The sequence below is a fragment of the Anas platyrhynchos genome, chromosome 1, assembly GCF_047663525.1.
Source record: "Anas platyrhynchos isolate ZD024472 breed Pekin duck chromosome 1, IASCAAS_PekinDuck_T2T, whole genome shotgun sequence".
Lineage (NCBI taxonomy): Eukaryota > Metazoa > Chordata > Aves > Anseriformes > Anatidae > Anas > Anas platyrhynchos.
The window spans coordinates 151599655-151623957 of NC_092587.1; the positions used below are offsets into that span (position 1 = coordinate 151599655).

The window sequence follows — 24303 nt, forward strand, 5'->3', positions numbered from 1 at the left end:
TGGACCTCTCTTTGTCTAGAAGGATCTCATGCCTGTGAACTGACACATGGTTCCCTGTGTCAAAGGAGATGAACAGACTTTGTCAGGTTAGAATCCAGCTTCTATTAATACAGATCTCTAAATCTCACAATATGGGATCTAGGCACATCTATTTTTCTCTCAGTTAACTGTAAAGAAACCTGGAATGAGTAGCTCAGCTGTAGATAAAGAGCCACGTGCATTCAGTTTGATTGAACCCAACTTCAAGTGAAGGAAATTTACCACTGTCTGTTATCTGATGGTTTTCTTGGGAGTGGTGATATAAATGCCATTCAGAACTCCACTCCATATCTTCAGGAACAATTCCATCAGAAAGGAAAAGGAATGAATGGGATGCTTTGTGCACTGCAACATTTTGAAATTCTACCAGTCTGAAAAGATACCATTATTTCCAGGGTGACATTGCTTGTCTTGAGAAATTGTAAATTCTGAGATGAGCAGGAGAACATTTGTAAGAAGGAACTTCCCAAAGGGTTGCAATTTTTGCTAAGGGTAAGGCACATTAAAAGAGGCACTCACTCTACACCGTCTGTCAGTAACTAGAAAACCCTCTTGAGCTTGAGAACAGGTGTGAAAGAATATCAGGCAGCTGACTGTCAGATGAAGACTTTGTGTGGTGGTTAAACAAGACAACAGGTTTGTCTGTAATGCTGTGCAAGAAGAACACTTGTGAGCGTGGTCTGTTCTGTATCCCCTCCATTTCCTGTATATGCAATAGCTTCCTGGTCCTGTGAGCCCTTTCAGGGGGGCAGGTATACATTGCTCATGTATGCTGATCAAGCAGGTATTTGAGCAAATATAGGCTTCTAAATGATCTGACGGGTATGTGCCACCAAGCTCCAGTCTGCATGATGCACAAACTCAGTTTTGAAAGTTTGCCTTCAAGCTGCTAGTTTGCCCTCCAGCGCACCACGTAGACAGATGTGGTCTGGAAAAAGAATGGTTGTGGGAACTACTAAGCCCCACACTGCAGTCAGAAAATTCTTAGCCTTTTTAGGAGTTTTGTAAATGATTGTAAAAAAAAAAAAATTAATGATTTTTACCCAGAGGCCTACCCTTAGAGGAGAGCAATAGCAAATTTACAGCTTAGTCTCCTTTATAACCTTAAAAACACTTAGCAGTATGACTTGCTTAGCATCAAGCTATATACTTGAGAGTCAGCAACATAAATGTATTTGAACATTCATTCAGCAAACAAAGTGTGGTTCAGTCTGTTTTATTCTTCCTGCAGACTATAGCAAACACATCTTCCAACAATACATGCCCTTTTCCTTAAACAATGTAAAACTGACTTTGCTTGTATTCAGCCTCTGTCAGTGGTGGCAGCAGCAACCTCTCTAAAAGCAATAGGTGACCCTCTGCCTCTCGGGCAGTTTTTATATGCTGTTTTGTTATTTATGATCCACATACCATGCTGGGGTAATCCATGTTCTGTTTATAAGTGCAAGCAAAATTCTGCTGTTCAATTGGCATAATCTCGCAGCACTTCTGTAGCTGTATTCACGGGCAGGCAATTAAATCCCTGTGCAATATACACACTAGCCATGTGCGGCAGATGTATGCAGAGCATACATAGAACACCAGAATCCTTTTTACGGCACCTGTCTTGTTTTTATAACAGGCCATGCAGATGGTAAAGGTGCCTTCCCATTCAGCATTACCTTTCCACAAGTCAGCCACAGATTGTTTGTTTCTCGCTCACTACTTCCCTTAATATCACCACCCTTACGGCACCAAATGAGGAATCTGGTGTTCCAGATGCTCTGTGCATACTACCATCTACCAAAGAGTTCGTCTGGGCTCATTGCAGATGGTTTTGACTGTATATCTGTGAAGGCTTTCACCCATCACTACTGAAGAGAACTGATGAAAAGCAACACGGGTCTATGAGAAGGAAGACATAGGCAGGCACTTCAGCTGTCGCACAGCTTTTGTTTCTGTATTCTAACTCACCAGCATGACTCTTCTGTCTTAAAAGCAAGAAATATTTGCTGCAATTTGTGTTCTGTTTGTCTTAATACATTGGCATACTTCTGCAGCTCCATAAAACAGCTATCACTGGGGAATATTTTATTGCTGGGGTGTCTCAACTGTGGCACAGACGCATGGTTGTGCTGCTTAGCTCCCACCACTGCACCAACTATTCCTTTTCTTGCTTTTCTTGGGCAAGTCTATTGTCCTAGACCACTGCTACAAGACTTTTCTACTATACAGCAGAATTAGATCTAATGTCTGCCTATGGGGGAGAATTTCATGGCAGATTAATCCGATTCTGCTGCTAAAAAGACAGTGCATATACAACTGTAAATACAATTTTACCTGACTATGCTCCTTGCCACCACCTAGTGGGTGGCTGGACATTTTGTTTATCCCTATAAATTACTGGGTTATCTTCTGGGAGAAGCCTCAGAAATACTTTGCATATGTGTTTATTTAAATGCACTTGTAAAAAAACAGGTTCACTGCTAGCTGGTTCAATAATGTAAATATCTGCTGTATATTTTCATCAAAAGTAACCTGCTAAAAGTCAAATGTGACAGCAAAGCTGTCTTTGAAAACCTGAGCCCACTGAAAGCCCATAGGAATGTATGCAATCTTTACAGATGGTACAGAATTTTCCTCAACTTTGCCTTTTACTTTTGTAGCAAAGCATGTTGTGTATGGACCAAACATATACATATGTATGGAGAGAGGGGGCTGGGAGGTGAAGAGAGAGGCCGTCACGATGCCATACTCAATTTTACTTCAGAACTCCTCCCTGGCTTTTCATACATTTATGCATAGTTCCCCTCCAGCTCTTCTAGACTTACACTAAAGTGAAAGCTTAGCAGTATGGAACAAAAATGGATGTAGTATTAAGAATATATTTACTGTGCAACTGAGTTTACTCTCCTGTTCAGCCACAATCCTATTCTCCCGTCACACCAGCAAGCACTGTTTTTACTGCAGAAGATCTTCATCTGGGCCTGGCAATACAGAGGGAATCACCTGTGCCAAATCCTGTCCTCCTAAATCACAGCTAGTTGTGTAACAGACATGGAGTTCTCACAGAACTTCCACTCTTGTAATGAAGGACAAGCTTAAAATCTCTGATGTAAAAAGGATGAAGCCACAAAAACTGCAATACACTATATGAATACAGCAGAAAAAAACAAATAATATATATATATATATAACAGTATGGTGGATGCTCAAAAATAACAATTTAGTTATTAAGAGACAGTTAAAAAGCTGCTTTTGTTCTTCTCCAAGCAGGTTTCTAGACATGACATTTTGAGCAGTCATTACAGTCCTTCACTGTTTTATATAGATACATAGGTATATAAATGTGCACATCTGTGTGCAAGTGTGTGTATAAATATTTTTATAAATATGCACATACATATTTATACTTATCTGCTCTCACTTGCTTTTCCTATTTGGCACCTTTCAGTGCTTGCTGTAAATGACCCACCTGAAGTACTGTCCCACACTGGTAAGCTGTGCCTTCTCCCCTTCTCAGCTTTGTGGAAGAGGTACAGATAGGTACCCTGTTCATGTCAAACGTTAATACATCTCTATACCAACCAAATATTGATTGTTTTCCAGTTATATTTTTATGTGTATAATCTTTGCTGATTTGGGATTTTTCTTGAGCAGCATGGGACTGAGTCAGAACAATAAACCCGATGCAGAAAATAGCAAGCTGAATTCAGAAACAGGAACAGTTTTCATCAGCAGTTGTTTTATCTTTCCTGTAGTCCCCAAACATAAAATCCAAGAGGTATTTTCATACAAACCTTCCAGCACCAAGCTTATTAAAAAAAAAAAAAAAAAAAAAAAGTTAATTGTCACCCTGCTGTATGGCATACTCACATCAGAGAGGTAATTAACTTCAGGGGATAAAAGAATGACGGTAAATCTGCATTTAAATGGCATATTTAAATCCTGCTTCAATCTCCCAAATCTGAGCACGGATTCCTTATCCATCCTCATTCATACTGATAAGGATTCATTCAAGTATTCCAATTGACCTTGGTAGTTTTTCTCCAGAGAGTACACGCCATCGCCAGCTAAAGTGGCCCTTGGGGACTTCCTCCAAGAACACTTTTCTTGCTAATATATGACTTAATTATAACCAGTAACACACACTGTCAAACAATACTGCATGAATTCACAGTGATTAGGCTTTTAGATATCTATATATATTTTTTTGAAGCAATAGTATAAAATCCACTACATATTTTAACAGACAAAAAGAAGATTTCCTACTTCCAAAACCTGGGAATCTGCAACAGCAAGAAATAAGCTGGTGTACACATCTAAAGACACAGGCAAGCAATTTTGGTGCTGGAGGTCTTCCTTGGATCAAAACGTGTGAAGTGACAGTAGCACTGCCTTGGAAGAGCCTAGAATGACTGAATGGCACATAAATCTGACTACAACATGCAGATTTACTTGAGCAAAGTTGCTCCTCAGCTAGCTCTTTTTCTAACAAATTGTTACTGTTTCTTCTGTTTAAAGACTTAGAAAATTACTGTTGTTGAATATATTCATATGTATTTAATTGGTTTCTCTGTGGCTTGTAAGACAAAAAGGTATAAGAACTATTTAGCTACTCTTTATGTGGTAGTTTATTTAGGTAGTTAAATTACCTAAGCCAAAGATAAAAATAGATTTAATTTTAGAGAAGACAGCAATCAGGTCTAGATAATTCCACTAGTTCTAAAAAACAAAAATATCCTTGCTTAAATAAAACAATCAAATGGTTCACACACTGAACTTACTCCAAGTTGGCCTATCTTCACTGAAATATTTAACATAGGCTAATATTTAATATATAGAGATGGGCTGGTGGAAATATTAAACTTTGCCAAGTGAAACAAGCTCACCCAAGCTCTTAGTCTTGGTTTTCTATCAGGCTGAAGGTGGTTCTTTCAAGAAATGGGTGCACAGAGAGCAACTCACTTAGCATTAGCAGATTTCGGCTAAGTAGGTCTTCTTACCTTGTTCCAAAATAAGCCATACCACAATTTCAATACAGTAAAGAAACAGGGAAAGAAAAAGTGATATTATTATTGCCAATGATGCAATGCTATAGATGTGACAAGATGAAGGAAGATCCTTACTTCAATAACTATACTTTTTGAATTAGACAGTTGACTTAATATGAAATCTCAATATAATTTCAAGAGCAAAATAAGCCAAAACAAAAGTGATAACACAGGTGGATGGCCTAGAGGTGAATTATTTGCACGGGATTCAGAAAACGAGTTTTGATTTTGTGGTGAAATTCACAGAAGCCATGTAAGGTTACTTTTATTAGTCTCTACTTGTAGCCTGTGAAGCCATACAGGGAAATTTAGAGCAAGAGGAAAGTTAGGCATTGTGAAAACTTTCCCATATGTTCCTTTTTCTTTCATTATTATACAATCAGGATCATAATCAGCAAGGCGCATTGCTGAACTGATAAAAATCAAGCTGAAACTGGAGAGTGTATTGCTTATCTCCTGATGAATGCAATGCTGTGTGTAGGTAGTGCATGTGAATGTTGCCCAAGAAGCTAAAATCCCTTTTCCAAAACTGATCAGTGTCCAACAGCATGGGAAACCACTGGAATAACTATATCAGTATGTTTTGACCCTACACAGCCTTAGCAATCAGTTTCTACTTATATTTCAGGAGAACTACGTAGCTTTCTAAAAATTATTTTAGAAATCCCTTCTCAAAGTTTTTGTGTTTAATTTTCAAGATGGATAAATATTTTAAACAAATCTTATCTTGTATGAACTTCAGCTTAATATTTAAACGATTTGATACAGATTATGTTGCATCATGCCAGAACAAGATTTGGTGAACCTAAACACAAAGTAATGGTTCCTGAAGGAATTGTAAAATCAATGGCATGAGCATAAGTGAGATGCACAAAAATAAATATATATACATTATTGCAGTTGAGAGCTATTAATCTTTTGCCACATATTTAGGGGGCCATAACTGCACTAACGCAAATGTTTAAAAATTCATATTATAGAACTTCCTGGGATAATATAATTGGAATTATTGCCTGTTGTAATTATTGCCTTGAGTCTTATTTTTTTCTTATATCTTTTTTTCCTTCTCATTCTGCTAAAGAAATATTACTCTTATTCATGTCTCAATATACCATTTGTTGAATACTACCTAGCATTTAAGAAGTGATATGCTAATAAAACACACTAAGAAAATAACATATTTTAAAAAGTGTTTTCAGAATTTGGAGTTTGAGTATCAGTTCTAACAAAATGCAGAATTTAAGAGTCATACAGTTAAACATCTATATTATTAGTTTGTATGCATTTTAAACAGCTTTAGTAGTCTTATATCAGGCAATTTCTCTGCATTTATTTCTGGATTTAGTGAGTATCATGACAGTCTTGTAAGAGCAGAAAACTCCTTTTGGGTTAATGTGCTCCTTTAGAAATGTTTGTTCATTAATACTACACAACATTTTCTGACATTTCTCTATTGTGTTATACCGAGAGATAATTCACCCAGGCAAGTCTAGGATTACCTCCTTGTGACACATCACTTTATGTTTGAGGTCAGGGATGTGGCAATACCAAGTTTGACCCTGTGAAATACAGCAGACTTCCTCACTGACAGTTGGTATCTTGGAAAATGGTTCCAAAACCAATCACATTTGGAGAAGAAAGCTTTAGAAGATAACACGAAGGTCTGTAGATACTAGCCAGGGCTGCCGTTCTGATCTTCCTTACAAAAATGTTGATCTGCTTTCATACAACTACTACCACTGCAGTCAACAGACGTTAGAGCACTTGGTGCTTTTCAGAAATGGGCCTTCAGTAGATACAAAAAAAGCATACAAATGCTCAAAAAGCATGTAGTTTTTCAAGGATTCTTTAAAGCCACAGATACCTTTACTAAAAGTCACCAATGTCTGGGCTACGAGATAGTGCAGGCCACTGCTTCTGTGGGAGAACTCATTCAAGTTTCTGACTTGTTTGGAAGGGAATAAATACAAAAGCAAGAAACGAGTAGAAATGTCCTTTCCCTAAGAAATCCATGAAATGTCTTATGTCTACGTATTCTGCCTGAAGGTTTCTATAGAAGGTTCAAAGAGACAATCTTGCTGAAAGCTCTCCATATATTTGCCTCAGGGAGTGGGACTGGAGTGCATTTTTCATATGTTACATCCAGCCTGCAGACTGGAGCCATTTGTTTTTCTTCTTCTTTTTGTCTTTTTTTTGTCTTTTTTTTTTTTTTGACATTAATTAACCTGTCTTTGATGTGCTAAAAAAAAATGAGTATGTGAGAAAAAAAAAGGCAGTAAAATTTTTCTTTCTTTTACCTTCTCAGTTAATCAAACTGAATAATTGCAAGAGATGCTTATTATAAGGCAGGCCTTGATTTGCATTGCGCTGAGCCACCGATCTTTTGCTGCAGTTATAAGAACAACTTGCCATGGGTGAGCCAACATCTGATTCTGTGGGGCATCAATTCTTCGGCTGTCACTGCTTGCATACACATTGCTACTCTGCCGTACCCTGGGGTAGATGCAAGCAAGTTTACCCTTCAGTGAAGTTATTTTCCCTTTATTATCCTGTTGCAGAATCTATCACAGCCCAACAATTCCACAATTGATTTGCTGGCAGCCGAGCCCTGGGGCTTGGAATGTAAATAAGACTCAGAATAAAAGTGATGTGCACTGCAGCAGCTGACAGTGAGTGCAGGTACTTCATCAATTGACCTGATTTCTTGAAAATCTGCTTGCAACCTTGAAACTTGCCTGCAATTACAATCTTTGCAATAAAATATTAGTCTCCATGGTAATGAGAAGTACTTTCCTAACATATTTAGAAGAAAGAAAAAAAAAAAAAAGTGAGGGGATGACAATATCTCTGAGGAAAATGAAATTTTCAGTATCATTTCACAGTTGGACAGCTTCCTGCAGACTTGTCAACAGATTAGTAGCATTCTGCCCATTTTATACATGGGAAAACTGAGTAATTAATAGCCCTCAGGCCTTCCTTGCAAGAAGGAAATTTAATGAGCTCTGTAGCAGTATCAGAACAGAAGGGCACATAAACGGTTTGCCTGTGTCCATGCAAAAGAATTGCACTGATGGAAGGATGGGCCTGCCTTACTCTTTACAGGATCTACTAAATGTTATTAAAAAAAATGCTGCTCTACCAGTTTAAATGTTACAAAATTGTGGGTTGAAAAATGATCTCTTTGGAGCAGAGATTAACGTATTTCCTACATTTTTGTACAATGTCTATCACAACAGGAATCTGATCCAGAGGCCCTACCTTACCAGAAAAGAAACATGAATTAGGGTCGGGTAGGCAGCAGAAGAATAAGAAAAAATGTGGTAGGCTCTGTACAAAGCCAAGCACTCAGCAGCCAAAATATTATCCAGACAGACTTATGAATAAGGGGCTATGTTAGGAGCCACATGAATTAGGTTCTAAAGCTGGCCATGAAATACCTTTCTGAATAATTTCCCCACAGGAAACAATCAAAACAACGGACAAAAATCTTCAAGGCCAGGAACCAGGCCAGAACTAAAGTCAGGGTATGGAGAGAGATGAGAACAATCTTTTTCTCCCTAGTCAGAGAGACAGAAAGAACCACAGCATTCAGAGACGATGGCAGGCTGCCTGGAGGATTCATGTCAATTTGTCTTCAAAAAGCCTTCCAGATGATAGCTGGTTTGCTGAGGAATTCAGCCTTGTTTCTCCTTAGATGGAGTTCTCTTGGATAGGCAGGATTATTTTTTTTCTAAGACCTCAGAATTCCTAACAGAAAGAAAAATGGCATGTTCTAATCCGCTCTGTTGGGTTGTGTTTTCTGCTCTTGACACTGAATTGCTGTGCAATCATGGGTAAGTGACTTTATCCTTTATCTCATTATTCCTCAGCTTCTCCACCTCTAAAGTAAGAGGCTTTCCTTTGCCAAGCAGTCTAGAAGAAAAAAAAAAAAAAAAGAAAAAAAAAAAAACACACACACACAGATAAACTATTCCTTCTTAAATGACTTATGCAGCTATAATTACCATTGAGCAAAAAGGAGAAGAAAAATGTTATTTACAAATCACAGCTGGAAATTATCTAAAAGCAACCACTCTAGCTTCACTCCACAGTAACTCATATGCTCATATGTCTTAAATTTCTCAGTTCTTTCTTGGGTAGACAGAAATTTAGGCATCAATGTCTGATCTCACACTTCCAGCCAGACCTGTCTATTAAATGAAATGATTTTAGTAAGAATACTAGCTTCATTTCACAAATACCAGAAACGAGAAAAGTTTAAAATCATTTCTGGGTTTTATGCTAGTGTTTCTGTCTGATGTCTTGGTCTGCAGCCTGATGTTATCTTATGTCTGCATGTTGGATGATGCTGCTCAACAGCTTTGCTTCAAACACTGATGCAGTTTTAAGATTTTTCAATTTAGATTTTGATTTATGAGTTATGAACTGGATTCATATGAATCATGCAATATTAACTTCTCTCTTTTTTTTTCTTTATATTACAGAGTGCTTTGCTGAATATATTTCCCGAGAGGTCTCTTACCGTTTTTAGGGTTAGCTTCAAAGATCATTTTTTACCCCTACATTTTATATATAGGTCTTGGTCCTGGAGTTCTTTGGATGAACTTTCAAGGTTTCATGGAGCCCATTGTTAGGTAAGTAGGTCTGTGAAAATGGAATAAAAGACAAAGCTAGACCTGTCGCTGAAAAGCTAAAAATAGTTGGGAAGGGAACGTTTACACAGAAAAAGGCACAGGCCCCAGTTCGTTGTTTCCTCGTACCTCATATCATCATTTTAGATTATTCAGTACAAAATGTCATCATCTGACTTGCCACATTCAGCATTTATATTTCTCTTAGGCTCTGTAAGTGCAAAAAGAAGGTCCAATTTTTGTGTAGTATAAGGAAAGGCAAATAATTTTCCTAGCTCTCTGATCACAGTTGCAAATGCTTTTCAAGAGAATTTATTTTAGATGCTGCTTGGCTTTCCACTAGATTATCATTTCCCTAATCTTCTAATGAATTGCCCAATACAACTTTGAGTAGTGTGCAGTAAGGTTCCCGTCAATTTAACCCTAAGACAGTTACAGACATGATTAAAAGTGCCTATTTTTATATTTCTATATATGTATTTCTATATTTATTTATTTATATAAACATAGATAAAAGACTTAAAATTAAAGGTAAAAATAGTAAATTACAAATTGTTTCTGACGGAATGGAGATGCTTGTACAGCCTTTGATTAGGACAAAACAATCTTTAAAATGTAAAACGTGAAAATATTCTTAAATCATATTTTAGCACATGCAATCAGCCTGACTATGTCTCCAATCTATTCCTCATACAGCTTGAAATAATTTTAGGAAGGAAATTTGAGTACTTTTGAAAATGATTTAAGAGTTCCACTTTCCACCTAAATTTTCTTTTTTATCTTCTGCTTCTTTGTGTCAAGCGTGGATAGTTACTTTCATTTCAACGTCTGGCAAAGAGAGAGTGGAGGGGAAAAAATGTACTGCAGTTAAGTAAAAACTTTGTGTTTTCTCTAATGTGACAACAGCTAAGCAGATGCACAGAGTGAAGTAGTTCAGGCTTAACGCTGAACTTTTAATGAGTTGGCATAACTACATCAGTACTTTCCTGGAAAGATTTAAGTTGATTACCAATATGCACTTGTTTACTTTTCCTATGAAATCTGAAGTATATCTTATACTATTTCTGAAAAACTGCAGTGAAGAGTAGTGATAAGGATACTTATCATTCAGAGGACAACAGAGCAGGGGAATCTGTGTTATTTGCAAGTGTTTGACCTGTTAAATTTCCATTTCATATCAACAAGAACCCATTTCACATCTATCTGCATAGTAGAGCGAGCATGATTTTCACTTTCAGTTATTAACTTTTTTTTATTAAATTTCAGTTATTCACTTTCAGTTATTCACTTTCACTTATTAATGATAATTTTTAATAATATGTATTAGCTACCTATTTGGGGGAAGGAAAGTGCATGATTAAATGTACACTTTAATGTAATTTAAGACGGTGAGCCATAATCCTCCAAATCCCTGCTAAACATTACATGGATTTAGCAACAAGTCTTAATGGATCTGCCCATTCTCATCCAGTGAGCAAGAATATCTCTGCAGGAGCAGGGCTGAAGCATCTGGCACTTGAGGGGAAGCCTGGCTTCTAAGGAAAAATTAAGTTATGGAGTCCATTCAACAGTCCTCTTCTAAAAACTTCTGGCCCACATAATCCAGATTTATCAAAGTGCAGGAGCCTCAACTCAAGCATGTGGAGTTCTTACATGTTTCATGAATATCTTAGGGGCTGTGTAAATGAGAGCAACCTGACAGGTACTTTTACAAAGAGACGCTTTCTGTGGGGTAGCCCAGAAGTCTGGGCTGGCCATTCAGTGGTGAACACACTCACAACTCTGGTTAGTAGCAGGATAAACTGAATCTGGAGCAGGTGGCAAACAAAAAAGCAAAGGGAAGAATGGAGTGGGATCTGAATGAAAATGACTCATACTGGTCATGGGTGGAATTGCAGTTACTAACGCAAGGTGTAGGGATGTGGGACACAAATTCATGGACAAGACTTTGATTCATTTCACTTCCCATGCAACAATCCTGTAACTTCTGTTTCATTTGTGCTTTATTTTTATCATTTAGAGTTTATCAAGACTGCAGCTGTAGCATGAGTTTGCCTGAGTACACAGATATATGTACACACACACAAATATATATAATTACACACAAAACAGGCTACCCAACACCTTGAAAAGCCTTGTAGCAGAATACCTGGGACACAAGTTGCCTAGAGAAAGAGACCACTGAACTACTTGTAACAAGCAACTAGCGCATTTGCATGTCATGCTTGTGCATGCCCCAACCATGCAACACCTAATGAGCAGCTGATTAGGTCCAGTTAGGAGCAATTGTGCTCAATGGGCACAGCCACATTAATGAAGGCAAAATCCATGGCATGAAGAGGCATCTGTTTTGAATACAGCTATGGTAAAGACTGATAGTCTTTTAAGGCTTCTGAAACATTTTGGTTGAATCCCTCATTACCATAGTCACTGACATTTTATTCACGTCTGCAAAGTCACTGCAATACTTGCAAATGCTGATCCCTTGAAATATGTCTCTTGCACACTCCCTTCTTACAAAAGAAAGATTGGCCTTTGTGCAAATCTGCAATGACAGGCTTCTAAAAATAAGGATGCAATAGCCACTTAGGTGGATCAATTTAGCATGCTGAGAAAACTACAGCACAAGTAGATACTCACCTCATACATAAACCTTCCCAGAAACTGCAGATTTTTAAAAAAAAATAGTGTTGTATTTAGGAACTGTTTTAAACTGGAGCGCTATAATAACCCTTCTGAAGAAACAGACAGGAGATAAATTATGCAATTGTAGCTGATTTAAATCAGACTTTGAGGGAACTCTCCAGAATGAGTATTTGCTCTGCAGTTAGTTCTTCACGTTAACTGAAACAGAACAGAAGGTCATTATAAAAGTTGCTATGTTATATGTAAAGCAAAATAATAAAATTATAAAAAATGGGCTTATTTCAAAATGGAAAAAAGTGGGAAGGAAGGACTTCGGTATGAGTTGTCTACATCATAAGGAAATGTTAATCAGTATTATTGTATTGACATAAGAAGCAATGAGGTGATTTATATCAGCTGTTAATCTGGCTGTGTGGATATAGATAAATTTGACCAGAACTGATGATATCAGCAGACTTAGACTGAACAAATGAAATTCCGGTTATAAAACATAGATCAAGTGTGTGCAGATGTATAAGAAATGCGAGCAAAGGAGCTACTGAGTATCTGAATGGGCCATTAGTAGGAATAAATACATCAGCAAATGTGAAAATGACAGATCCTCTGCTGAACAAAATACAACGTAGCAATGTGGAAGTGACTCAACTAATATAAGGCTTGCAATCCTCAGAGTTAGTCCAGAGAGGCAAAGCTCAGCCTTGACTCTGAATCCTCCTGAATATTTGTATATGCTTAAATTACAAGAAATTCCTACATATTCACAAGTTTAAGCATGAACTGAATTTTAGTTGACTCTGCTGGAATTTATAGAAGACAGAAGAATAAATATATGAGACTGCCTTTCCTAACTAAGGATTTTTTTTTCCAGATGGGGCCCCTCTCCGCTGAGTTGGGGCCCTTCCATTAGTAAAGGCCAGAGATTTAAAAGGTGTGTAAATATTGCGAATTCAGCAAGACTGTTGGGTTTGGAAAGACTGGGGAGATAATTGACAGGAATTTGAATTGCTGATCCTTACTTGCATTAGTTTGGAGGGCTTAAGTTGGATCAGTAAGGCAATGCGACAGTCATCAGCCAGTACTTCCTCGTGATAACTAATGCAGTGTGGCAAACCAGCCTGTTTTCAGGAAGCGGTATAAATCTCGTCGCTTTTTATTCTAGGAGCAGAAAACCTGGAAAACATACTGGTAGGGGTTATCTCACGTTTTATCTCGCATTTATAAGGCAGCCTGACCAAAAAGCCATAAAGACGCCTTCCATCGCTGCCAGCTTATGGCTCCAAATTTATGGTGCTAAATGAGAGGCTCTGAAGCTTAGAGATTGTGCCCGCCTATGGCACTAAATCGCGGACGAAGGCAGAAAGGACAAGATTAATTCCATCTTTAAGGCACAGGTGACTGTCTTGGAGTGTTTATGCGTTTATTCGAGCCCCGGGAACAAAGGGAGAAGTTTCCGTGAGCTTTGTGTGGTGAACAGCGTGCTTTGTGACAGCTGCCTGGCATTGCCCTGCCGCTCCCACAGCCGGGAGCACCTCGGGTGCCTTGTGGCGGCTCCCTTGTGGCGTTGCGGACCAGCAGCTCCCAACGAGACTTTCACGGACACTTTAACAACACAGCCTGGGAATCAGCTGCTGCTGCCTCCCGGGCAGCTGAGCCGGGCGTGTGGCGACAGCAGATTAAGGGCGACAACCGCCACGCTAACGGCCGCCCCAACGGCCAGCCCAACGGCCGGCCAGGTGAGCGGGACGCCGCCCGCCCGGAGCCGAGGGGGGCGCTCCGCCAGCCCCGCTCCCTCCTCGCCCCGCCCCCTCCTCGCGTCACCACCACCCCCCCCCGGCCTCCTCCGCCAATGAGCGGGCGGGGCTGCCCCGAGGGGGCGGGGCGGAGGGTGGGCGGGGCGGCGGGGCAGCCAATGGGCGGCGGAGGGCGGGACCAAGAGGCGAAGCGGCGGCGGCAGCGGCCCCTCCCCCGGCGGCCGGAGCGGCGGGCGCTCCCCGCGAGGGGAGTTGGGCGGCGGGCGCCGCGCGGGCTCCGGCTCCTCGCAGGTAACGGCGGGCGGGGACCCCCGACCCCACAACCCACACCCCGGAGCCCGTCCTCGGCGAGAGGGGCTCGCCCTTTTTCCCCTCTCAGCGCCCGCGGAGCTGGACGGGACGAGGGGACGCGGCACCCGTTGGGACCGTTGGGGCCGTTAGGACCGTTGGGGATGCGGGGTCCCGGGGCGAGCTGCGGACCCCCCCCCCCCCGCCCGAAGCCCTTTTTTTATGGGGGTTCGCGACGGGGAGCCCCCCCCCGGGTGGGGTCTGCGGGGAAACTTGGCGGGGGGAGTGGGGTGAGGGCAGGGCGCGTTGTGGCGGGGGCTGCTCCCTGTGGCAGCGCCGGGTGCCTCCCTCTGCTTAACCCCCTGCTTTGCAGCCTCTTCCTCTCCCTCACTTACCTGGAAGCGCAGCGGTGGGTTAGTTTAGGAGAAGGTTTTGCTCTTCTCGTGCTCCTAAAGTGGCTGCCCCGCTGAGCAGCGCCGCTTTTCCTCAGCTTTTCCTCCCTGTGCCTGGCGCCGAGCCGCGGAGCGCTGCTGCTGGTCCTGGCAGCTGGAAGGGCCGCTGGTGGCACGGGGAGTGCAGCCTGCCCGGGGGCATGGGCGGGGGGGGGGCAGAGAGCTGCCAAGCGATTGTCTTGTCAGCCCTAATGGTCGAGTCCGTTCGGGAACCCGGAGAGCTGGAGCGTTTTCCTTGGTTAGGAGGTTAAACGCGATGTGTTCAGGTGTGCAGCGGTAAAGCTGGTATAAAAGAGCCAGCAAATAAGAAGAAAGTTACTAAGTTAAGGTTTGGACTCTAGGAATTGTGAGGCTGGGCTCCGGTATGTGCTTGTCACAAACTTCATGCACTCCTGTTATTACTGTAGCTTCCCATTTGTAACCTCCCCCCCCTGCCATTTCCAGCAGCACTCGGTAATAAAACCCCTCTCAGTACTGTGGGAGCAGCAGCGAAGCAGAGGCAGCATAGCTGCCCAGGCAGAGGGCTGGCTTTGGAGCATCAGACGACACCCTGCCGAGTAAAGGTGGCTTGTGGGTAAACTTCCAGTCTTGGTACCTTCACGCTGATACACTGCTCAGTGCTGTCGGATTGTGTGGTCGCTCTCATCTACCTCAACAACTACATGCGTATGATGACAGTAGTGGAACTAAGCCTGTGCTGCACTGGAGGTGTGCAGAATGGTGTAGTGAACGCTCCTTTGAGCCCTAATTGTATGATACTTGTCTCATTGTTTGCATTGTTGAGATTTAGGGCCCAGTGTCTGTATGTATTCCAGGTATGGGCTGTATGTAAGACTAGATCACTTAACTCAATGGACTTGGCTTGAGTTGAGTTCTTTTTGCAATTGTTTATGGTTTGTGTTTGTTTTTTCCACTCCCTGTAAGGAAATTACAGTGCTTATCATTCTCTTAAGAATTTTATAGATGCTCCGCAGTCCCTGTTATGCCCTATATGTTGCACTTGAAAAGAATAGCAAGAAACAGATAAAAAGTGACTTGCTCAACGTTTTAGGATTTATCTGTGCCAGAGCTGTGGCTTAGAATCTCAGAATTTCTTGGCTTCTATCTCTGTGCATGGACAGTGAGAAATTGTGTCCTTCTTCCAAATTTGAAGTACAAAATTATGTTTTGGTATGTTCTGGTATTATGAGACACTGTGAAATAAAGATATTTGGTTGATTGAAATTTAATTTTCTTATTCCCACCTCCCATTTTATTATTATTTTTGTAGTCAAATGTAAAACTGTGCATTTCTGTATATTTCTTTCAGATTTGCAACCAACATAATGCTGAAGCTCCTAAATTGGAACAAGCGTTTCACAGAATGGCACAAGCAGAACCTAATCTGGACCATGACATATCATGGGTTCTCCTTCCATCACACTGGGCTAAAATCGTTGTGGCATTAATTTCCTTCCTCTGTTTTGCTAACAGTTATGATGGAGATTTTGTCTTTGATGATTCTGAAGCCATCATCAATAATAAGGTTTGTCTCGTTTGTTTTGTTGTTTTCTTTCCATTTGATTTAAGTGACAATAGGAAAAGAAATAATGACAACAGTTTAAGTAGGCCCAAAATATTCATCCTAATGGAGAACTTCCCTCTGATATTCTTTTTTTTGAACTTTATTTTTCTGTTTGTTTGTGTTTTTTTTTTAAGTGAGCCTTGTTTACAGTTGACAAACAAACTGTCCAGAAGTGTTCCACAGAAAAAACAGAAGCATGAGTAAGCTCATAAAAAAAAAAAAAACATCATATACCTAAAGATATTTGAATAACTTGACCTGGGTTCTAATGCATAAGCAGAAGAGGGAAGAAATTAAACAGTTTTATTTTTCTCCCCTTAGAATATGTTAGCTTTACTTTTTTTTCCAAGTGAAATACTGTGCTGGACAAGTCTTGCTATATGGTCAAGGGATCTCTTTTTTGTTACGCTATATGGTCAAGGGATCTCTTTTTTGTTACACCAAATGGACATAAAGCATCCAGGGTTGCAGTGAATTTGGATGTGATGTTTAATAACACTTATTCACTGGGTACCTGCATTTCAAGACTGCCTACAGATCTAATTTTATGCTCATTTCTAAGAGTTATGCTGTAGATTTTCTAATATCCATTGATAGTAATAAGAGATATTTTCATTATTCCCTCACAGTGACAGATGAATAAACTGTATGAATAAACTGGTTGCGAGATCACTAAGTGGCTGTAGGGTGCAGGGGTTCTCCAGCTGTGGTTTATACCATAAAAATGTTATAAGAGCAAGGAAAGCTGCGTTTTCCTGTGCTCCTTCTGCAGTTAATATTCCTGTGATGGCAGTATTTTTTTGAAATAGAGGCAGAATATTTTGGGCTCTTCTTTAAACTGATCGTACATGCAACAAACAATTCTTGAAATACTTAGGAATTAACATGCAACCCAAACAAACCTCTAGTTACAAGTTTCACTTTTACTGTGAGAAGCTGAGTGTCTTCAATGGCTGAGACCCTTCATACAGTTACATGTAGCAATTAGTGGGCCTGTGGTCATGAGTGGGTCATGGTGTTGCACAGCAGCTCTTACACTGTTCTGGAAGGTACTTGTGACAGGTTTGAAAAGAGAAGAGCAGACTAAAATGAGTCATTCTCATCTGTTGATTCTGTTTTCCTGATGCTATGGGAGTAGAGGGAGGATAATTTACAGAGACTCGTACATCTATCTAGAAGAATACAATTCATGTTTTTTGACCTTGCACAAAATTTAGAGGCAACTTAACTGCAATGTACATTTAAGAACTTCACGGAATTACTGTTTACTCAGACAAATTTATATTTTGATTGTGTAAGTCTTCGTGCCTTGAGTTATAAATGGATGGGGGAAAATACATCTGTCAAATTGGAAATAAATCTCAAAGCTCCTACAAGAATACTATCAACAAATTAACAACCTACAGTGATTTTATTTTTGGCATTTTATTTTAAATTACACAGCTCCTGGGAATGTTTCATTCTGCAAAGTTTCATTTTGGGACACAATTACAATATTTTAATTTCCTAAAAGAACAAACAAAAGACTGATGGTGAAACAAGGCAGGTTTATTCTTGTAGAATTTCCACACTTGTCATCTTTCTCTATTTCTTCCACTTTTTAAGTTTTGAAGTGTTTCAGTTTATCTAAGCAACAAAACAGCCTGCATCAGGATTATAGCTGTTGGCAAAGCTGAGAAATTCATCCAATTGCTTAAACAGATTAATTCTTACCTAGTCTGTATATTGAAAAAATTGTGAGGCTTACTCTATTTTTTCATTATCAAAATCTTCCAATATCCCATGGAAACTAAATGAGATTTTGTTGACAGTACCATTTTAATACAGGTCAAATAAATATAGGGAAATAAAAAACCCACAAGAAAAATGCAGAGACAATGAGCATTTAACTGTGAGAAAGAGCATGTAGCAAAGGCAGGAATGTTCCACCATGTTGTAGAACTGTCTGATATTAGATAATAAACCCAATAAATGGGGTACGAGACTGTTTCCAAGTTTTCTTGTTATTTTAAGTAGTGCACAGCTGTGTTTTTTTGTCTTCATTTATAGAATCATAGAATATCCTGAGTTGGGAGGGACCCATAAGGATCATCAAGTCCAACTCCTGGCACTGCACAGGTCTACCCAAAACTTTAGACCATGTGCACAGTCCAATCGCTTCTTAAATTCAGACATGCTTGGTGCAGTGACTACTTCACTGGGGAGCCTGTTCCAGTGTGCAACCACTCTCGGTGAAGAACCTCTTCCTGATGTCCAGCCTAAACTTCCCCTGCCTCAGCTTAATACCATTCCCACAGGTCCTATCACTGGTGATTACAGAGAATAGGTCACCTGCCTCTCTGCTCCCCCTCACCAGGATGCTGTAGACCCCAATGAGGTCCCCCCTCAGCCTCCTCTTCTCCAGGCCGAACAGGCCCAGTGCCCTCAGCCGCTCCTTATACATCTTCCCCTCATGGCCCTTCACCATCTTTGTCACCCTCCTCTGGACACTCTCTGGCAGTTTAATGTCCTTCTTGTACTGTGGTGCCCAGAACTGCACACAGTACTTGAGGTGAGGCTGGACCAGCGCAGAGTAGAGCGGGACAATCACCTCCCTCGACCGACTAGCGATGCTGTACTTGATGCATCCCAGAGTACGGTTGGCCCTCCTGGCTGCCAGGGCACACTGCTGGCTCATATTCAACTTGCTGTCAACTACAACCCCCAGATCCCTCTCTGCGTGGCTGCTCTCCAGCGTCTCATCGCCCAGTCTGTACGTATAGCCAGGGTTGCCCCGTACCAGGTGCAGGACCCAGCACTTGCTTTTGTTAAACTTCATGCAGTTGGTGATCGCCCAGGTCTCTCTGCAAGGCCCTTCCACCCTCATCCAAGTCTACAACTCCTCCAAGTTTGGTGTCATTGGCAAATTTGCTCAGAACTCCTAGTCCTACATCCAACTCATTTATAAAAACATTGAAGGGGACTGGCCCTAAAATGGAGCCTTGAGGGACCCCACTAGTGACCATCCGCCAGCCAGATGTGGCCCCATTTACCACAACCCTTTGAGCCCTGCCCATCAGCCAATTGCTCATCCATTGTATGATGTTTTTGTTAAGTTGTGTGCTGGACATTTTGTCCAGTAGGATCCTATGGGAAACTGTGTCAAAAGCCTTGCTGAAGTACAAAAAGATCACATCAGCTGGTTTCCCTTGGTTGACTAGATGGGTGATCTTATCATAAAAGGAAATCAAATTTGTTAGGCAGGACCTACCCCTCGTGAACCCATGTTGGCTGGGACCAGTGACTACATTGTCCCTCAGGTGCACTTCAATAACTTCAAGGATCATCTTCTCCATAATTTTACCAGGCACTGACGTGAGACTGACAGGCCTGTATTTGCTAGGGTCTTCTTTCTTACCCTTCTTGAAAATTGGCACAACATTTGCCAGCTTCCAGTCTACTGGGACCTCTACAGATTGCCAAGATCATTGAAAAATAATTGAGAGAGGTCCCACGATGACGTCAGCCATCTCTTTAAGCAACCTTTAAGCACCCTATTATATTAAGCAATGTATTTTCTTGCTTGGCAAGTCAAACAGCTGTATTAGGACAAACTTCAGACACGATGTGTCTTTTTGCATAAGCCTTCATATAGAAAAACTTGACCTTTCTTCAGGTATTGAACCCTGCCTTGTGTAGGCTGCTGCTACCAAATCTTTAGAGATTCTTTGCTTTGTACTTTCATATGTATGTATGGGAAAAGCATACTTAACTTTTAAACAGTTGTGACTCCTAGAGCAAACAATTTCCTTTTTAGGGTAAGTCCACTGTGTGGCAAAATTGATGTAAATAACTTTCTCTAAGAAAACTTAGGTATATGAACAATGATAGAATCATAGAAAGGCTCAGGTTGGAAGGGACCTACCTGAAAGACCATCCAGTTCCAACCCCCCTGCCATAGGCAGGGGTGCCTTCCACCAGACTGGGTTGCCCCGGGCCTCATCTTACCTGGCCTTGAACACCTCTAGGGATGGGACACCCACAACCTCTGGGCAACAAGATACGTGACTGAAGATTTCTGGGTCATCAGGAAGTATAATCTAATCACTAAATCCTTCTAGGTATTCAGCGTTTCCTGTATCCTGTCTGTTGAAGACAAAAGAAGGCTGATTGAAGATGAGCGGGAAATCTAGCCTTACTCATCTCGAATATTTCCAATCTCATGTTATTATGGTTATCTGTGACATAGAGAACATACTTTTAAAATCGTGCTACTTCCTTTAAAAAAAAAAGAAGAAGAAAGTTTCTTTCATAGTCCATTTCTTAGGTAAACACGCATAAGGAACAGTGCTGCTGGCTGGAACAACAGTCCGAGGGCTTCACTGCCACCAACAAATCCCCCTTGCAGAGTACAAAGGCTGCAATACAACCCAGTCCTAACTTGCCCCTGTAAAAGCAGGCCATGTTGATTGATTTAGTGGACTGCTGATGACGTTCACTCCTTCCCTGAGAGTTAGATTATCACCTTTAGGGTTTGTCCATACCAGTAAGGAATGGAACAGGAATTTAGGTGCCGAAGGCCAAAATTGCAGTCCTGGGAGCAAAAATACCTAAGAAATTCTTAGCTGTCACTCAACAATGCAAACATCTGTGAGAGACTAAAGAAGTTTTGCACCTTGGGGCAGTCTTCTATAGAGATGGAAATGTAGAATAAGGGAGACGTATCACACCAGGCTTTGTAAGCCTTGTCATGGCTTCAATAACCTGATTTACCTGTTTACTGTTGTTTGGATTGCTTGTTTGGACTGTTTTGATTTGTTGGTCTGTTTAAGAAAAAAAAAAAAATAGGGAGAGAAGGTGGGGATAGACTCACTTGGGTCTGAATGCAGGTATAATACCAGCACTCATACGAAAGCTGTTCATTAGCTGGTACAATTTTGTTCATAGATTCCGCCTTAAGTGTATTTAACCTTTGCGTTTGCTCTAGTATGAATTGGTACTTATTAGAATTTTCCCCAGGGAAGCAAGAGAATGAAGGGGTGGGTAGAAGATAAATATGTTAGATCGAGCTTCCCAGATTGCTCTCAAAGAAAACTGAAGATGCTACAAAATCAATTTCTTTCAAAAGGTGGCTTCCTTATTTTTTTTTCCTCTCCAAAGTGTATGTTTTCCATTCAATAGCCAGGTTATTTGGATTTTTCCATTATCAGCATAGTTTGAAGATAAAAGGAAAGAGTATACTTATCCTTTGCAATGTTACGGGTTTGTTTTTATTATAGGCCCTGACCCCACCCCAAATTAACATAATTCATTCAATTTTTTAATCTGCTATTAATCTTTTAGAACAGTATGCAGAATTTGCTTCTTGCTTTCTTGTATTAAGGATTTAAAAAATAAAAATAAAAAAAAAACTATTTGAATAGTGTTCTGTGCAAAGTAAAGCTTCAGAAAGGGCTAATTGTTGTTTTCTATATTTAGTCTCTTTGCTTTCTTGCTTTCACTAATAGTTGACCTTCTGACACTGGGAGAAAAACGGCTATTTGTGACAGTTTGTATTTGGCCTCTTTTGAAAGATAACCTAGCCCTAAAATCAAAGATGTTTTACGAAACTTTTGTGTTCTTTTATGTGCATTATATCTCAGTAATTGCACCAAATGATCAACTGATATGAAATTTAGTAGAATTATGAGTATTTATGTAGTTATGCCTACTTACAGAATCCAAGCATCATGGCCTTCATGATGACAGGCATCCAAAATTTGATCTTCACTGAAAGCTAGGGTGCCTCATCAATGTCAGTAGTGAGCCAACAAAACACCCTTATGTCTGTGGTAACATGAACTTGTTTTAGCTATAACTTGTTTGTGCTATAACTGCTTTGAACCAAACTGAAATGTTAAGAATCTGATGTCTTGTTTCAGGACCTCAGGGCAGAAACCCCACTTGGTGACCTGTGGCATCATGACTTTTGGGGCAGCAAACTCAGCAGCAATACTAGTCATAAGTCGTATCGACCACTGACTGTCCTGACTTTCAGGTGAGACTTGTCATTTAGCTCCAGGTCTGAAGTTTTTTAACACATATTGGCTTGATTGATTTTGGGGAGGAGGAAACAAGAAAAGGGAAAGAGGGGGAAAAGGGGAGACACAGCGTGTCTGGAGGGAGTTGGCTGCCTTTCCTGACACTGATTACCTTAATCTCAAATTGAGTTTTAATTTTCAAATTGTTTCTTTCTCGAAGTATGTGTTATTTTGACTTTTTGTATTTCCTTTTATAAATTACATTTTGTTTACTTGGTACTAGGAGCAATATAGTTGAGGTCACATATTGATGAGGTCACATCATCAAGGAATTAGATGTACATTGCCTCTGCTTAGTCATGCTGCCACTTGTGGTGCTGTTGTTTTTTTCTGTTCTCTGCTTTGCTAGTGGCCTGTTGAATAATTCTCTTTTATATAAATAGTATCAATGCAATGTGGCCTGTTGCTACTAGGTTACTGAATAGTTTTCCCCCAGATATTTTTGCTTGAAGTGAGTGTCTGAGAAAAAGATACTTAGCTAATGTCTACTGCTTGCCCAAATCCTTGTACAAAGATCATGTAGCAACTGGGCAAAGTAACGCAGAGAACATTTGAGAACTTGGCCATAAGCTTCTTTACTTTCCCCATACAGCCCTCTGTTGTGGGACCCGCTGCTACAGAATGTGGAGCTGGCACTGCTTATGCAATTGTGTCCAGACTAAGTCAGAGACTAAGTGGTTGGGGAAAAAGTATTCCTGCGCTTTCTCCTCAGATTCAAGGAAAAGTTTTGACTCGAGTTCAGTGTTAGTGTTTTAAGTACTTAGCCTAATGGATTTCACAGTCTTGTTGGAGTTTCTTCGCATTGTCACAGAGGACGATATATGACTGAAGAGAATGTGTTAGTGTCTTAAACCTAGTAAAGCTTTCAGTGCATTACACAGCACTTGCTTTCCTTTCTTTTCAAGGTCTCTGTGGTATATTCCATCTTCAGTAATATTCTGGTTACTTTAAAGAGAGAACTGGGTTACAGTCAGTGCTATATCCAAAAATACAGACAAGCATGTGGAGATGGTCCATGAAATGTTATTTTTACAAGTATTAGCTTTCTTAATCCCCTCAGGTCTAACTTTTATGTGTGTCACGTTTATAATAAGTTAGGTATTTTTAATAGATTTCACTGAGTCAGATGCAGACTGGCCAAATTAAGTATATAAAATCCACTACCCTACCTAGGTGTCTATATATCTCACCTAGTGATAAAAGCACACAAAAATAACAAGATGCTTCTTCCTCTGCATTTTGTCTCAAAGTTCCTATCTTGAATAGGGTCTTAGACTGAATTTTCATTTACACTTCTTTCTGGTTCAGATACTTGCATGACACCTGTCTCTAGCCAGTCTCAGAAATCAGTTACTAAGGCTTGCTATCTGACTACTTTCTGGATTGATGCTGGATTGTACCCAGTTGGTTTCCACATCATCAGTCCAAATGTGAGGACATTTCTTCTGCTAGAATATCAGTGGAAATCTGTTGCTGTGCATATCAGTTCCCTTACTACATGGATCTATTTAAAATTCCATAAAGTTGCTTGTGGACACAGTGTCTCTTAAGCCCAAAGTATGCCCTAGTAGACTGGGTTGTTTATTTGAGGCACACTATTGCATTACAACATTGAAGTTATGTTGCTGGCCAAAAGCCAGATCTAACTTACCATATGTATGATTAATACAGTAGTATTAACATATGTCTTTGGAGACGATAGGTATTATGTTAAATATGGTATCTCATGTGAATATATTTGAGTAAAATCAGGATGGTGTTTATAGCCTGTTGTGGTGGTGAAGTGGTAATACTATGCGTGCTGGGGTTTGCTTTTATTTTTCAGCCTTTGGGGTTCTTT

The 24303-nt window shown here is 40.4% G+C and overlaps 1 protein-coding gene across 2 annotated transcripts in view; it reads left to right on the forward strand.

Annotated features, from left to right (window-relative positions):
- The first annotated feature begins 14238 nt into the window (after nucleotides 1-14238).
- TMTC4 (transmembrane O-mannosyltransferase targeting cadherins 4) overlaps nucleotides 14239-24303 on the forward strand; it is a 52386-nt gene continuing 42321 nt past the window's right edge. The window contains exons 1-3 of one of the 2 annotated variants that reach the window (XM_027443723.3): nucleotides 14239-14391; nucleotides 16150-16365; nucleotides 22305-22420. In XM_027443723.3, coding sequence (XP_027299524.1) covers nucleotides 16204-16365; nucleotides 22305-22420 — 278 coding nt within the window. In that variant the 5' untranslated portion in view covers nucleotides 14239-14391; nucleotides 16150-16203. The remainder of the gene's footprint in view (nucleotides 14392-16149; nucleotides 16366-22304; nucleotides 22421-24303) is intronic. The other variant, XR_011806317.1, reaches the window with a different exon arrangement.